The 17,748-nt window shown below is 46.3% G+C and overlaps 2 protein-coding genes across 2 annotated transcripts in view; one reads left to right on the forward strand and one right to left on the reverse strand.

Moving 5' to 3' along the window:
• LOC106657598 (protein timeless homolog) overlaps positions 1 to 17,748 on the forward strand; it is a 125,651-nt gene that overhangs the window by 44,467 nt on the left and 63,436 nt on the right. The window lies entirely within an intron of this gene.
• Positions 174 to 3,947, reverse strand: LOC111694449. The gene has a single exon (XM_023462743.1). It carries the CDS (start codon positions 3,393 to 3,395, stop codon positions 294 to 296), a length of 3,102 nt encoding a protein of 1,033 aa, XP_023318511.1. The 5' UTR covers positions 3,396 to 3,947; the 3' UTR covers positions 174 to 293.

A 17,748-nucleotide genomic window follows, 5' to 3' on the forward strand; every position in this document is an offset into this window, starting at 1 on the left:
TCTCTCTCTCGTCCTTTCAGCGAAGTATCAATCTCTCGCTCTCTTCATGGAAATTTCGCGTTTAATTAAACATTTTATTTTTCTTTTTCAGCATTAATTACACACTTTTTTACAAAAATTTTTTCTACAGCTTTCACATGATTTTTATTTTCATCGTGAATTTTCTCATTTGATTTTTTTTTTTCAATGTAACTTCATTATCACTCTTTATCTTGATTATTATTGTCACTGACTCTTTCTCTCTCTCTGCCTTAATCTCGTTCCATCCCAAAGTCGAAGCTTTCAGAGGATATTCACCAGAGTTCCTGGGTCGGGCTGCTGAGCGCGTGAACCTCGATGTTCTCGTGGCGCTGATAGCGCTGATGGTCTCGCCTCTTCGCGGTGGCCCTTCGCGACAGGATGACCGTGAGGGCGGCCGCGGCGCCGATGGCCGCCCCGAGCAGAACCAGCATGCCGGGGTGAGCCTCGCTCGTCACCGTCTCGGACGTGTGCGCGCCCGACTGCGTCACCAGCTGGCTGCTGCTGCTGCTACTGCTGCTGCTCGTGAGCAGCTCGCCGGTCGACACGCTGGGCACGTTGCTGCTGATCTCGTCGTCGCTGTTGGTCCTGAGCAGCTTCGAGCGCGAGAAATCCGACACCACCTGGTTCGACGTGGATTTTTCCTCGTAGATCAGCGAGTCCTTTTTCGCGACTTTGTATTTGTTCATCGAGCCGTCGTCGTTCTTTATGCTCTCAGATCTCTCGGTTTTCGACGGTGTAGTCGACGGTGGCACTGATTTCGCAGTGGTCGTTGTCGTCGTCGTCGTAGTCGTACTTGTTTCCGCTATCGAATCCGTCGTTTTCATCAGAATTTCGGCAGTTCGAGATAATAATTCTTTGTCCTCGGTAACGTGCTGCTGCTTAGTCACGCGTGCCGCAGCCGTGGTCGGATTCGCATTCGTCGTTGCTGCTGGCGGCAGTGTTGTTGCTGCTGCTTCGTCCGTTGCTGCCGTGACGGCGGTCCGTTTGTTGAACGCGATAGACTTGGCGGCACTGGGCGTGAAAAGTTTAGCCATTTTTGATCGGGTTATTTGAGTGGTGCGTGCCTCCGGGCCACTACCACTACTACCGTTCGACGTCGAGTGCGCCAGCAGCCATTCTTCTCCATTAGTGGCGTTGATGGCTTGCCGCGAGCTGATCGATGAGAAATCCCGAGATTTATTTATCTTCGCTGCTGCTGCTGCTTTGTTTACTTTTTCGGATTCTTGAATTTTCAATGTAGCAGCGGAGGCGGCGGTAGTAGCAGCCTGCGGCGTGCTTATTATGATGGATTCCGACGTCGGCACGGTATTATCCATCTTGCCGACGTCGCTCGTCGTGAGTAACGGCGAGTCGGTACTGCTGCCTCTACTCTCTTTCCCGCGCTCCGATGCATCGGGCAGATCTACTTTGTTACGCAGCTGCTCCTTGCTGCTTTTGACGACGACGACGTTTTCCTCGCTCGTCGCGCTCTCGACCAACACCAAATTCGAACGATCCACGACGTCGAGCTTGGTAGTCGCAGGCTTATCGTCGTCGTCGTCGTCATCGTCGTTGATCCTCTCGCGACGAGGTGGCATCCTCTGCATCTTCTCCAGTGGCTTACCTTCGATCGCGGGCGGATAGACGCACTTGGTCGAGTACTCGATCGAGTCGGGATGCTGGCGCAGCCACTCGCCGAGCCAGCGCTGATCCGGGCTGCAGTTCCACTTGTTACCGATCAGATTGATGAGGCGCAGCTGCGGCAGCTGATAGGCCAGATCGGACCTGATGGCGCTCACGTTGGTGTAGGCGAGATCGAGCCGCTGGAGGCTGCGACAGGCCGGAAGCGCGGCGTTGTCGGCCAACAGTTGGGCCGCCAGTACCGGACTGCGCGACACGTCGAGACTCACGAGTCGCTCGAGTTGCAGCACGGGGAAGGCCGTGTCCTGGTTCTGGTCGCGCTCGACCTCCAGGGCCATCAGGCCGGACATGCGAAGCTGCACGAGATTGGACGGGCCGCTCAGAGTGTCCGAGAGAAGTTTCTTGATGGGGTTGTCGGAGATGTCGAGTATCTCGAGGGCGGGTAGTTGGCGGAACGACTCGCCCTCGATGCAGCTTATCACGTTGCCGCTGAGATTGAGCTCTTTTAGCAGGTAGAGACCCTGAAGATCGTTGGACCTTAGCTTGGATATGGCGTTCTGTCGCAGATTGAGCAGTTTCAAGCCGCTCGGTAGACTTTTAGGTATGTTAGGCATGAGATTTCCCGAGAGCACGAGCTCCTCCAAGCCGTCGAGTCGGCCCAGCGCGTCGTCCTCGATGATCATCAGTCGATTGTCCGACACGTCCAGCGACCTGAGCAGCGGATAGCTGTCGAGGTCGCCGCTATTGATTGACGTCAACTGATTGCCCATCAACTTCAGAGTACGCACGGAGCGCGTCAGAGCCGCCGGCACTCTCAGCAAGCCGATCCGCGACGCGTCGACCGCCTCGAGTCGTCGACCCGTGCCCAGCAGCAGCGACAGGTCGCGCTCTATGAGCGGATTCTCGGCGAGCTTGAAGACCGAGAGGCTCGCCAGTGGCTGGAGCGTGTCGGCCGGGACGAAGGTGAGCTTGTTGCGCGATATGTCGAGCTCGGCCAGCCTACTGAGATTCTGAAACCAGCTGGCCTGCACGTGCTCGAGCTTGTTGCCGGCCACGTTGAGGTGCAGCAGCGCCGCGAGCGAGTCGAAGATGCCCTCGAGATTGTGGAGCGCGTTGTCGGCCAGGTCCAGGTGCTCGAGGGCCTGGAGCGGCCGGAAATTGGCCGGACTGAGATAGTCGAGGCGATTGCTGGCCAGCGAGAGCCAGGTGAGCTGCGAGGTGTGACGAAAGTCGATGAGGCCGATGCCGCTGATGCGATTGTGGGACGCGTCGAGGGTGCGCAGCTGATTGGCCACCTTGCGGTCGACCCGACGATAGCCCTGCAGATCGCCCAGCTGATTGTGCGAGACGTTGAGCAGCCTGACGTTGGGCAGCACCGGGAAATTGGCGCCGTTGCTGCGCAACACGTCCCAGTGGAGATAGTGCAGGTCGCTGAGGCTCGTGCAGTTGGTCAGCTGCAGGGCCTGCAGGCCGGCGAGAAACGTGGAGTTGGGCCGGCCGCCCACGTAGGGTCGTAGCTGCTCCTGGTCGACCTGGTGCACGCGCAGCTCGTGAAAGTCCGCGGCGAGCTGGTCGAGCTCGTCGAGCTCGGGCACGCGCACCCGGCACTCGATCACCGGCGCGCGACACTCGCACGAGTCTGGACACGAGGAGGAGGTGGAGTAGCCGCTATTAACCATCGCCATCACGACCAGCAGGAGTAGCAGCGGAAGCTGCTGCATCGTCGACGACAACGACAACGACGACCGCTGCATCGTCGCTGCGCTTGGGGGTGGCAACAACACACGGTGTGCGAGCCAAAAGCTCTGGCCTGTCTACGCCGACAGCCGCGAGCGAGACGACGACACGACACGACACGAGATATTATTAGGTCACATTTAACACAGTGGCAGAGGCAACAGCGGCAACAGCAGCATCGTAGTAGTAGGCCGTCGCGTCGTGGCGCATGTTGCTGTTGTTGTTGTTGTTCTTGTTATTGTGGAGTATATGTGAGTGTGTCAGGTCATCGCGCTCTCTTACTTTCTCTTTCTCTCTCTCTATCACTTTATCCGTCGCAGCAGTCACATCAATTGCACACAACACAAGATTCGAGTTATATCCGGTTATTATTATTATTACGCGCAGAGGAAGGGATTGTTGCTGTGTTGGTTGCGAGTAGCTCGCGTGTACGCACTGCACCGCACTGTACTACTACTCGACACACCTGCGACACACTTTGAACTGTGATTCAAGCTCGCGAGCCCGAGCTTTTATTACGTTATGTGCGTTTCGAGAGAGAGCAGAGAGGAGCTCCTGCAGAGCAACGATCTGTGCTGAGGATCGACGAGACACTGCTGAGTCGTCGAGCGCTGCGCTGCTCTCGTGCTCTCCTCTCTCTCTCTTCTCTGTGCATGCACCACACACAAATACACACTCACACACACACACACACTAGGTATATATATCGCGCGCTCGACGCCGCTACCAAACGCGCGCGCATCGACGTATATAACGTATATATGGGTTGCTGCAAGCTCTCGTGCGCGCGCGCCTACGTATCTTCCTCCCTTATACGCCGTCGTCGTTGCCGCCGCAGCCGCTACATCCCGCCGCTGCTGCTGGTCCTGGCTGCTGCTGCTACTGCCTATCTCTCTTACTCTCTCTCTCTCTCTCTCTCTCTGTGCCATGGTGGCAGCGACGGCGGTGGAGGGGTTCACAGCAACCCCACCAGTGTGGCGATAAACGTTGTCTTCGGCGCGAGTCGAGCGCGCAGTTTTTGCTCTTTCTCTCTCTCGCGCTACTGCTGCCACGGCTGCTGCTGCTGTTGCGCCGCTGGACGAGCTTGATAAGGGGCGCAAGCGCTTCTCTGTGTGTGTGTGTGTGTAGCGGACCTTTGCGATAGACGTGCGCTACGCGCGTGTATGGCTCGACGAATACAAGTATATGCTGCTGTACCTGATGCTGTAAGCTCGCGCGACACAGCAACAGCAGCAGCAGCAGAGCTTTTTTCCTCCGTACACGTTCCTTTGTGCTTGACACTTTTCAGTTTGTACACGAGTTAGGCGCATTCGTATGTGCAGAAATAAACATTCGTAATGATATGTTATTAGCTTTTTATCGCGACCCGAGAATCGAGCCTTCGAACATTTTTTTCCGTCAATGAGCGGCAGCAGCAGCAACAACATCAGCAAATTACGTTTCGTTAACTTTTGTATGCACGCATCCGCTCAAAATTCGAGCTATTTATCACTACTCGCTCTCTCTCCGCGCGCAGCTTGCGCCCTTGTTTGTATGCATAAACTTTGACAATGCTTGACTTTTTATTTTTTGCGATATAAATGTTTTGCTCCGCGTGCGTGCTTAAAGCAATGACTCTATACATAATATTCACGCACACGATGTTGCCTAGGAATTTTATTTTTTTCATCGTCGCCTGAAGCTCGCCGGCCATGGTACCTAAAATATGAATAATAATGAATGCATTTCAAGTGAAAAAGTAGATAAGCCTGAAATGCAACGCGTACGGCGCGCGCGAGCGAGCTTTATACTTTTTATCTGTATATATGGCAGATTCTCTGTGAAATCGAACGTCGGAGAATTCATGATTTTATTGAACCATGATTAGCCTTTTTTCATTGAATTCTTGAACTTTTAGACGTCGGGAATTTTTGGGTTCTTTTTATTTTTACGAAAATTTACATCTAAAAATATCGGATTATTTTCGAGTCTCGAGTGGTCGGTATATCGATCACCCTCACCCTAAAGGTTAAAAGTACACTGTAAAAATATTTCTAAGAATGAATGATTTTTATTTAAAAATCAAAGTAATAAATACTAAAATTAATGAAATGTTACTAATATTAAAATCGAAATAAATATACTGCAAATTCATTTGAAAAGTATGTGAACTCGTAAGATAATACTTATTTACTGCTGATACTCGATGTCAAACTAACGATTTAAACTAAGAAAATACATTTAGAATTAATGTAAGGCAAGCGTGTTGAAAATTCCACTCATATTGATTTTTCTTCCGGCCCGCAGTAGTTTCTAATTTACCACTAGATAGCGCACAGTCGAATTTTAAGAAACCCAAAAGAGAAAAATCAATGGTTTAGAATAAAGGAAAAAGCTTGATTTAAATTTTAATCTCTTGTCGGTTTAATTTTATTAATAACACTTGTTTCGGTCCAGCCCATATACATATCCCGAGCGGATTAAGCGCTCACTGAGCCAAGAGCAGCAGCAGCATTTTAGTCCGGCGTCCAGCGAACCGTTGAAAAATTTTTCGTCGCGCGCGCCTCCTGGCCTCGCCTGTCACACACCTTTATCAAATTCTGCTTATGGAAACTTACATTATTTTTCGAGTAAATGATGACATTTTTTTCACGCGAACAATTTCGGTCCAACGCGCGCGCGCGCAAGGCCGGCGAGTCGTAATAGGTCAGTTGTTAATCCTCCTTGTTTTAATGTTCTTCGTAAATCAAAGGAGGTAAAAGCTAGATTAAACAAAGATTACAACTTGGACAGCGGCTTGGAAAGAGAGAAAGAGAGAGAGAGAGAGAGAGCAGAAGAAAAAACGATAAAAATTACTGCGCATAGTGCACTTTTTGAAATTATCATACCTTTATTTATCATTTAATTTTCAGTTGAAAGAATTTGTTTCCATTTTACCGTTTCGCATTTGAATTCGAGTCGCGGCGTAATAGGGTATATATAAAGCGTGTCGAGCTACCTAATTGATAACGGCAAAAATCTAGAAAATACGCGCGCGCTAAACCGTTGGAGGTTTCGATCGTTTGTTGCGCATGAACTTTTGCCCGTGACTTCGGTCTACTACGCTATATACCGCTGAAAGTCTATATCTCGTTGCCTCGAGAGATTGATTTGCTCCGGTGAGTGATTTGCAATCCGCTTTAGAGGGCTTGGAGTTTTTTTCTCGTTCTCCGCGCCATGGCGCAGCAGCACGGCACGGCACGGCATAGCACCACCATGCACCGCAGCTATATATAGCTAGATTTTTTCCGCGGATTTTCTTCTTCATAATTAAAGTATACGCGCGCGCTCATTGATTTAACCGGTCGATCGTTGACAGATACGCAACGGAGCGGGTATTTTTTTTTTGTCGATTTGTTTAACTTTGCTTAATTTTTGCGGAGAAAAAAACGGTGACCTCGTTTCTATCGCTCGCGTGTACATTTTTCAATTAATATCGTCGATTCGCGCTCGTGCGTGCGTGTGTACGTCAACGCGCGCCAGTCGATTCTGCAAAACGTCATCGGCACGCGCCCCGCGCCGCACGCGGGAGAAATTCCGCGATTCATTATCGAGTTATGAAAAACTCATGCATAGCGTTGTGCAGCACGCAGCGGCGACACGAATGTGACGAAACTACATAAATATTCGACGGCCGTGGCAACTACGCGCGGGCGGGGGTAAAACCGCGATATGCAATGCGCTTGCTGCTGCTCTGCCTGGTCTCGTCGTCGTCGTCGTCGTCGTTGCTGCTGCCGCCGCGATACTCGCGTATCCCCCAAGAAATTAAATTCTCGCCCCGGATGTAATCTCAACCGCCTGCTTAAAACCACGCGCGCCCCCCGTCGAATATTATTATTCTCGCTTCGTAAAATTAGATCCAGTTAGTTTCTCTTTCGCGTATATGGCTCGGGGCTACTGTGCCATCCACCACCACTAGAAGCTAGCTACACTTGTGTGTCACATTCTAGCTCCAGCTACTGTGCTGCCGCACGAAATGACATTAAAAATCAACTCGACGTATTATGAAAGAAAACATCTGTCTTTTATCCTGTGGCCGCAACGGCAGTCACACAGCTCGCGGGATGTGATTCTTTTTTTTTTTTTACCTCTTTCTTTCTTTTTTTCCTTTTCGGCTACAATCCGTGCGCTACTCCCCTCTCGCTTTTAATTCTGCGTACGCGCGCCCCCGCCCGACTGGTTTTGTCTCACAATTTCACTCAACGGCAGCTCGGAAAAGATTTTTCTCCTTTAACTGCGTATATATGTATGCCGTGTGAGTGGATATATTACTACGAGCGTCGTACATGAGATTTTTGTATCTTTTTTTTTCTCGCTCTCTCTCACTCTCTCGTTGTGACGTAACTTTTCATCTGCGGCTTTTTGCGCGTGTAACTAAAATTGTCATCCACGTTTGACCTAGATTCGTATACGCGCGCGTTAACCTTGCGAAAGCCTAAAACTTTCAGGACACTAAAACGCGAATAAGTTCCGCTATCACCGGGGTCGCGCGCGCGAGCAGTGAGAGCTTTTTTGATTTAACTCATTTCGCGTTGCGCTGCTGACGAATTTTAAAGCATTATTACACACGCGCGCTTTCTATATCTCATTTATCTCGCGGCTGTGCAGCGTCGCGTGTAAATCATCGCAATTAATGGCCGCACACACACGCACACAAGTCAAATACAGAGGAATACAATCTCGCTGTCAAACTATTCCACGCAATAATATATTCATTTTATCGTCGCAATAATCTTTCTCGCTCTCTCTCCGCGCAACGCTGCATACGCAGAGCTAGCTTTTCTTTTTTTTTTCATCTTACACCGTACAATTGTCCTTTGCCGTATGTATAACTATATACCACGGCTGCTGCTGCCGCCACTGCTTACATTCATGCATACAGAAGACTTTCTAATATTTGCCTCCTCTTAATATCGCGCGCAAAAGGTAAAACGTGCGTTTTATGCCTCGAGAGGTATGAAAACGCGACAACCAGTTGTGCCGTCGCCGCTACCGAGGTAGCAGCAGCGCGGCAGCATTTCTATACTACGAGCATAAAAAAGGGATTCCGTTAATGCGAGGAGAGAAAGAGAGCTCACGCGGCGGTGGCGGCGGCGGCCGTTTTTATCGCTTCTTATTTCGCGCGCTCTGCTTTTTATATCTCGTCGATATCGTTATAAACTCGCTGCCGCTTTCCTGCGTGCTCGTTGCCCGCACACAATATTATGCTCTCTCGCCGCCCCCAACCAACGACGATGACGACGACGACTTCGCACCCATTTTTTTGCTCTTTCTCTCGGTAGCTGCTGCTGCTGCGTCTCTTTATGACCGTGTTTATTGCTGTGTACTCGTTCGGTATAATAGCCAGTTTTCTAATAATTCTCCATTTTAATCTTTATTATTTTTCGGGCATATTGATAAGTTAGCTCCCGCGTGATCAGTTGAAAATATCAAGACGATAAAAAAAGGATTTAGCATTGTTTTATGTCTCTCTCTCTCTCCCTCACTTTTCCCCTTTCTTTCTCTTGCGACTCTTCAAGGCAGCGGAGATTAATAATCTGGATATCGGGTAAATTATGCGATGGATTCTGGCGGAATTTATCGAGGTGATTTTATTATCGATATCGCCCGAGCAGCCACAGCAACGGCGGTAGCAGCGGCAGCAGTCTGCGCTCAGCAAAAGGGGGGAATAAGAATAAGGGGTTGTTTCAGGACAAGCGAATGGATATTCTGTGGTATATCCAACAAGCTAGAATATTGAATTTATTATTTACGATAGAATTATTCGCGCGCGCGTCGTCGTCGGCGTGTCTCTCAAATCGCCATTTGAATAACTCTCGGACGTGAGTGCGGTGTTGCGCCAGTGGTTTTGAAATAAAAATCAGCCTCATAAATGTGAGATAAAAGCTTGTTTTATTTATGTAATAAAAAAGAAAAAAAAGGGAAAAAAAGGACTTCTGTGACGTTCGATTGATGCTCTCGTATCTATATATTCCACCATCCTGTTATCCACCACAGCAGTAGCAGCAGCAGCAGCAGCAGCAGCAATCCGAGTATTTCATTCTTCATTTGGTGTGTAGCGCCCAGTGACGAAGAAAATTAACTTCGATTAATGTAACGCGGCGCGATTCAATTAAAAGCTCGGGACATGCGTCATTGTCGGGCGTATTGCGGAGTCTCTTTCGCCTCGAAGCTCCAGCGGCAGTGCGGATGTATAGATATATTTGCGAACTGCGCGGAATATAAGCTCGGTAGCAGTAGTGGCAGCGGCCTTACTCGGAGATGACTTGGCGCGCGCGGAAGGGAGAATTTGCGGCCGTCGGAGGATGGAGAAAAAAAAACACGAAGAAGGTGGCCGGAAAGCTGGGCAAGAATTGGAAAGATAAGAAATAATCAAATTGCTAGAAAGAGAACTAACACAGTTTGCGCAGGCGAGTGTAAAAAAGAAAGCCCGCTTGAATAGAGAGAAAACGAGAAATAAAGAAATGAAAAAAAAAAAAACAATATCCACGCGAGTATTGAAGAAAGATCAATTTTTGTGGATGATTCCGTCATGTAGCACTGCACAAGTTGTTAAATCCGGGCTTTTTCTTACTATATGCCATGTGTATCCCTTATTCTTCGCGTATAAAGGAAAATGATATCGTTGAATTTGCCGCTTGTACTCGAACTATATAACGCTGCGTTGCATCCTCTTCTATTATATATATACGCGAACACAAGCGCATTTCTTTGGGTAACCAAAATACTCTAGGAGATGAAATGAGCAGTGGCAGTAGAAAGCGAGTCTGTGTACAATGTGTTACATAAGATCTTTCTCTCTCTCTCTCGGTGGAAACTGTATTTTAGAGGAAATCTAAGCTAGCAGCACAGTTCATTATAGGATAATCGTGACTCAATTCCGTATAACTTCTTATTCTATTAAGGAGACTCTGCCCGAGCGAATTTTCCCAGAAGCTCTCAATTTGAAATTTCGAAAATTATACACCGATGAACGAGACGTTTGAGTTATTATTTTTATTTTTTTCCAGCATTAATATATGAAAATTTCCATTACAGCGATCGTGTGTCGATTTTTTCATTTTATTTATTCGACTGCGAAGCCATGTATATTAATGTTAACGTTTTAACCTATATCGAAAGCGTTCGCATATAAATCTGAATTGCATATGAAAAATGCCTCTGCGCATAATTAACACTTCAAAGTTAATAATTCTGAAAGCTTCATAAAAAGCTCCGCTCTATAGGTATGTTATACTACTCCGAGCTTTTCGACAGAATTCAAAGTTGCATTATAAAAAAAAAATCGGGGGAAAAATTCTAGATTCTTTTTGAATATTTTAATTATCTTGACCCAATTCAGTTATAGAGAAAAATAATTTTTTTCTCCATCCTTCATTATATGTTCGCTTTCATCTCTTCTTTCATTTTTCTCTCTCTCTCGCTCGCTCTCTTGCTTTCGGTGGTAAAGAAGCTCCTGCAGTCAATAAAATTTCCTTCCGTTCCACCATTATATACCAATGTGGAAGTACGTTTGCCTCGGTAAGTCGGCTGCGTAGGAGGAGGATCACCGTTTCCATCTGGTGAAATCTCTAATTAACATTTACAGGAAATTCGTTTCCAAAACTTTTTTCAAAAAAAAAAGAAATATATATAAAAAGCGTAGCTTGGCTCCATTTTACGCATGTCTGCATGCTTATGAGCTTTAGTCGCGAGGAAGCCATGTATTTTAAGCAACGACTTCAGAGAGAGCAGAGCAGAGCACACGAGCACATCAGAAAAGGAGAATCCCACCCTCGTTAAGACGAAATTAAGGTCTTACCTTTTCTCTCGACACGTTTCTACCTCTATCTCTTTTTTAAACGGGTAGAGAAATTTCAACCCCGCGCTATGAGAATTTATATTTGATTCATAAATTAAACGAGATATGCGCGCAAAAGATGTTGCAATCTTCGCTCGAGCCTCGTTTCGGAATTAAATATGAAATTCGTCATTTAATCGATGGAAATAATTTGACCCGAAGCATATGGAGCTCGAAGAGAATCGTCATTATCACGCGAACCGTCAGAGATTTTGACAATTGAATGGGGAAAAGTAAAATTTTCATCGCTTTTTCTCTCTGTCTCTCATCGACAGTTTTGAAAAAACAAATTTTCAGCGAAGACACGACGAGAGCGAGCTCACGAATTTGAATTGCCGGAAGAATACACTGCTGCGCGAATCGATTTATGCACACGCGCGTGCTTGTGTCTGTCTGTGCGTACATACAGCAGCAGCACCAGGTGCATTTATACGCGGCCAGACACACCGATGCGCGCCCCCATATACATATATAGTAGATGTATACATGCGGGCTACAGATATATATTAAATAGCATACGAATGCAGCGCAGGGTTTTCTCTGGGGGGTCGTTTATTTCCCAGTCCTTTCACGTTCACAGAGCAGAGCAGAGAGAGAGAGAGAGAGAGAGAGAGAGAGAAAGCGCGACACACATGTGCCACTACATGAAAATCTTCCCCCAGACGATATTTTTCCTTGGCCAATGTTTGTGGCCGTGTCATCCTGGCATTATAATGTATACACTTTAATGTATATACAGCATAGAAAGAGAGAGAGAGAATCTCTTTTATGCCATAGTCTTGATGCATAAGGAATGTATTTTTCAAGTTTATTATTATGACAGATGGAATATAACGCATCGCGCGCACTTCAGTTGTAAATCTTCCGTAACGCATATACACAGAGCTTCACAGTTTACCTAATAAAAAAAATTTCAACACTGACATTTTCGAAAAACGTATATAGTAGAAAATGACTCGGCAGATTTTTGAATATGCAAGTATAACGCACACTTTTCCGGTACAACAACGCGAAAATACTCGTCGTCGTTTTCCTCCCCAAGAAACACGCAAAGCACAAAAAGTGTCTAGCCTTTTGCGTCAACTCTCGAGCTTTTCTTCCGGAGAGAGAAGAACGGCGCGTGATTAGGGCCGCGCGCGATGCATTATGCAGTCGCGAGTAAACATTTCCTCCGCGTTTTATGTGTATATACGGTGGGTGCGCGAGCGTCGTCCGCGAATGTAGTCGCGCGAGTGCAAGCGCGACATTTTTCTTACATTTCCACGCATTACCATATTCAGTTCGTCTTCGTCATTCGTTTTTCTTGCTCTCGCTCGCTGCTCCTTTTGCTCTTTCTCAACCATGCCCGTTCTCCGGGGTTATTACTATAATATATACCCGCACGCGCGAGGATACTTCATTGTCGGGATATCTCTCTCTCTCTTGTACGAGCGTACACATGCATTTATGCGCTCAAAGGATAATACATATATATAAGAAAGTGTCACGTTTGGAAGTAAAATAGTCGTAAAGCTTGTCGGTCACGTCGTTTCTCGCTTTTCTTGCGTTTTCTCTCTCTCTCTTTGCGCGAGTGCGAGCATATAAGCCGAAAACGCAGTTTATTGGCCTTAAATATTTGGAGCCTCGCGTGTATACACGGCGCGTGTTGTACGACTTGTTCCGCAAGTCCTCCTGCGCGACACATCTTACGTGGCTCGTGCTTTATGTGCTGATAATGGCGAGGAAAACCCCGTCCCCCGTGCGACGGGCTAGATTAGCAAGTTTTACGCCGTGCGGTACGGCTGGAGCTTTGTAATAATACATTCGTATTCGCGTGCTTCTTGTGCGTGTTAGTTGTGGCGGTATAAGAGAGAGATAGAGATGAAAAAAACACGTCCGCGAAATATCCTCAAGCTCTGCGAGAAATGTATTATGGAAAATTTGCCCGCAGGAATAAATTTGAATCGAATGATTTATTTTCTCTCTCTCGCTCTCTCGTTTTATTATTATACATCAAAAATTGTCTCTCGTATTTTACCTCGTTTTATTTATTTCGTGGCGCGCGCTGCTCTTCACTCACTTCTCTCGCACTTGACTCTTTCAAATTGCATTTCGTTTTCAATGGTACACACGGCAGCTTCTGGCTCTGCTGTCGTGGCGCAGAGTACCCATACAAAAGAGTCGCCGCGAGGAGGAGAAGAAAAAGAGGAGGAAGAAGAAGAAGAAGCAGCTACTTGTAGATTGTTATATTTTTTTTCCATTGAATATTCCAAATGCGCATTCTGCAAATGTGTTATAACCGCACAGCTGCTGCTGCACGCCCTTATGCACGTAGCACCAGGCGCTGTTGTATATAGTGGTAGTAGCTTATGTACCATGGACTTGCGCCGGAGCTCTTTTTCACGCTCGTATCTTTGTTTACACGCCCCAAATACGTAATTTGATATACGCGCTGAATGGCAATTTTCGTCCTTTTTTTTTCTCTCTCTCCTCCATCGTATATATGTACCTGATGTACACACGAAAAGAGAGAGAGAGAGAGAGAGAGAGAGGAAAAGAAAATTGTATATAAAGCTCGCGTCGAGGTCGGTCGGTCGGTCGGGTGATACGAAAATTTATGATTTTTTATTCATATTGCGTCAGACAATTTTGGCTAATGAGGATGGATGACATTTTTTTCCGTGCGCGTGACGCGCGAGCGCGCGCATTCTTCTTATAACCCCGGCAAACTTTGTTTATTGTTTATATTTAATTTTTCCTGCCCGAATTAAAACTGGATGACGAATGTTTCACGAGAGGAAACATTTTTTCTATTCGAAAACGCCCTCGTCCGAGACGAGCGCAAACTGCGCGAACCAATACGACAATTATTATTACTTTGTTTTTCACAAAGAAAACGACAAAAATTACTTTGGCAGATTTAGAGAGTTTCAGCCGCTCGACTGCGACATGGTGTGTGCGCGCGCGCGCAATCACCGCGAAAAAAGAACTGGAGAAAGAAAGAGAAAGAGAGATGAGAAGAAAAAAGTTAAAAAAAAAAACGATGAAACAGTAGAAGAAGGCTAGTTTAAGAAAGAGCGCCGGTTACAAAGTTACTTTTACGAGGGTACTGGGCACAAATGTAAATGGAAAAGTAGGGGATGGGTCAAGACAGAAGAAGAAGAAGGCCTGCCTGAAAAAGATATAGAAAGAAGTTCAGCGTCGTCGTCCTCGCCTATATACGAAAGTGTCTTGTGCAAGTGCTACAGCTAGATTGTCTTTTTATTCTCTCTTCTTGTATAAAACGTCCTTCGTAGCATCAGCAGCAGCAGCGGCAGCGGCAGCACTAAGGAGAAAAAGAATAGAAATGGAGGAACAGAGAGTGAGACGAGGCCTTCCACGTACTCCTGCGCGGGAGAATAGGGCAGCTGTAATTGCGCCGAGGCTTTAACGCGCCGTTGATGGCCCAACACCCGGGGTAGCGACCTAGCAGCAGCAACAGCAGCTAGCCGAGTAATGGTTTGTGTGTGCTCCTAAATGCCTCTTATACACATAAAGCTCGCGTCAATCCTGCGTATGTACAAAAGATTGAAGATATAAACTACGGAAAACACCTGTGTTTGCCCCCGGTTTACTGCGGGAAAAGGCTATAAATAACGCAACGACGAGCTGTGTAACTGCCTTCGATCAGGGATAATTGATGCTAAAACCTGCGATGATTGGAAAAATTGAGCGGCTTAATTTTTTTTTTTTATTTCTTCAAAGCGAATAAGTTAAAAGGAAACTCGACAAGTAGCAACGATACCTATGTATAGGGTATAAAGGATCGCGCATAGTCTCTTAAAAATAAAATGATTAGGTATACTTCGAACAATGAAAACAAACGAGTTGTAAGGAAACCGGGAGGGACAAAGGGAATGATTCTTAAGGACGCGCACAAAATGTCAAGAGTCGAGGGAGAGAAAGAGAGAGAGAGAGAGCGAAAGGTAGAGGTAGGAAGGAAAGAGTCAAGAAGGTTTACGAGGCTTTGTTGTTTCAAAGAGGGAGAGAGAAGACAGAAATTCCACTTAACTGTAGTATAGTTAATTGTGTAGTGCTCTGCGCAGCTCCGAAGTTTCTAGACGCGAAATGCACTTATAATAGTTTTCATAAATCAAAATTCAAGCGAGGCAGACTATATATGTACACAAAGCGAGCTATAGCTAGCTATCTAGCGCGGAGTTGTTCGATGCTGCCGAGAGTTTCGCCCAGAGAGCGCGAAAATTGACAAAGAATTTCGCCGTAATTTATATTTAAATTGGCGATCCGGCCGATAGTATGGCTCTAGTATCTTGTCCTCGCGCGAGCGCAAATAATACCCTTTTTAACCTCCCCCCGAAGCTTTTTTCCTTTGACCCTGTGTACGCTGATGCGCCGCTGCGATCTTCGATAATTTATTCATAGATATTTTTTACCCGCACCCAAAGTCAAAGGAAAAAAGTACATTGCATCGTCGTCGTATACGCCAGCGCGATGCAGATAACAAAACTAGGATAGATGAGAAGAGATTTACTTGACAATTTTCCGAGGCTGTAAATGCCTTCCGCAATCATCAAAAAGTACCTTTGTCGTCGTCGTCGTCGTCGTCGTCGTCGTCGTCGTCGGGCGCTGCCGCTCCTCGTCGTTGTCCTCGTCGTGTACCGCGCTCTCTGTGAATCCAGCTGTAACGAGAAGAACATTATTTAATTCGTTTTAAATCTTGGATAACGATGACGCTTTTGTATGAGCTCCGCGCGATGATATCTCGTTTGTATTTCGAAAACGAAAGGGAGTTAAAACGTTTGCGTAATTTAAATTGCTGGCTCGAGCTGTCGCGCGAAATTTACCCTCCTTTCGTCATCGTGACGTGCAGTCGTTTCGTATATCGCACCGAGTTAAAATGAGATGTTTCCAATTTGTGAACATTTTTAGTACCTATATATTTTCGCCTTAATATTCGAGATTTTTATTCGTCTCGGGCACTTTCGTATGTATGATATGTGTGTGTAATATTCCGATGTGACAAATTTTGCACCGATAATTTTGATTCTCGTTCCCTGCTTGATTCGTGAAATGTCTCAATTTTGAGAAACGAATAGATAGAGATAGAGAGAGAAAGAGGAAGAGCTGAAGTGAAAGAACGAGAGTAAGCTAGGCGAAGAGGATAAAAAAAACGTCAACAAACCTCCCGTGAAACTTGATCGAGAATTTGAATAGTTCTGAAATTGCAGAAGCTCACCTTAGGTACTATTACTAGGGCAAAGTACGCGGTGTATGCTTGAAAGCGCAAACCTATTTCCACACGTTCCAGATTCTTTGAAAAAATTTCTCATGCGTCTTTCGCTTTCCCACCGACTTTCCCTGCACATATAGATATACAGATGTACCCTAAATGTGGGCGCCTGAACTGCAGCAGCATTGCAGTTCTTTTCCTCGAAATTTGAATCTTCGCATTTATATGAGATGTGCTCGGCAGCGCTCTTGAATAAAGCAGTACGCTTTATATAGAATATATTGTCTTTTTTATAAAATTTTTTTTTCCATTTCCTTTTTCGTCGTGGCAAGTTCGTCGCGTCGCGCGCTGCGGAAGAGATCTCCGGTTACACCTTTGTAGTACAAGAAACTTTTGAATAATTACGATCGAATAATGGTAAAAGTTGTACAGCCGATTTGACAGCTGCGGCAAGGAGAAAAGTAAAAAGTAAATTCATTTTATTTATCGCGAATGATATACACGTTGGACTTTAGGATATGATACTTCTTTCTTTACTCTTTTTTCATAAATGTTACATCTAAATCTCGATAAAAGAAAAGTCAGCTCGGCGGCGCAGCAGCAGCAGCAGCAGCTCGCGAGGGGGTTGAAACGCGCGCGGGCGCCTCTCTTTTTTGAATGACAGTTTGATCGCTGAGCCGAGAATAATGAAAAGTCGGTGTACGCGACGACGGAGTAGTAGGGTACCTACTCTATATATCCAAGAGCCAGAAGCGTTACTGTGCGCGCGTGGGAGTCACGAAGAAAAAAATGAGAAAGTAAACATGGCGAGCTAGAGAAAGAGAGAAGAGTCGCGCGCGCGCTGCACACAAAAGTTCAAAGCTCTTTTATTAAATTAATCTTTCATTTAGATGGTCTCTCTCTCTTTCTCTCTTACTCTCTCCGAGCACGCTACTCTCGAGCTCGCAAGCTTTTTTCCAATTACCCGCCAAGACTTCGGGCGTCACAAACGCGCACGAGAAGGTGGAGGATGGTCCTTTGCGACAAAAAAATTTTTTTTTGTTTCTCAAGTTTCTGCCTATTTCACGTACAAGCGGTTCGTTGGCCGTCGAGCAGCAGCATCAGCGCAAAATAAAACGTAACTCATTCAAGTGAGGAGGTAATTTTTCGTGATATCACGAACACTTGAACTTTCGTCGTCGTCGTATTTTGCCACTCGAAAATTGTACGTCATTCGTAACCCATATATTAACATCGATATCGTAGAGCTGAGATTCCCAACTTTTTTTCACTGCAATTTAAAGCGGTGCATGAATGTATAAAC

Source organism: Trichogramma pretiosum, unplaced genomic scaffold (assembly GCF_000599845.2).
Source record: "Trichogramma pretiosum strain Unisexual culture from Peru unplaced genomic scaffold, Tpre_2.0 scaffold1, whole genome shotgun sequence".
Classification (NCBI taxonomy): domain Eukaryota; kingdom Metazoa; phylum Arthropoda; class Insecta; order Hymenoptera; family Trichogrammatidae; genus Trichogramma; species Trichogramma pretiosum.

Bases quoted from the DNA above. Each gene is read 5' to 3' on its own strand.
- LOC111694449 (XM_023462743.1), bottom strand. From the start codon at position 3,395: ATGCAGCGGTCGTCGTTGTCGTTGTCGTCGACGATGCAGCAGCTTCCG.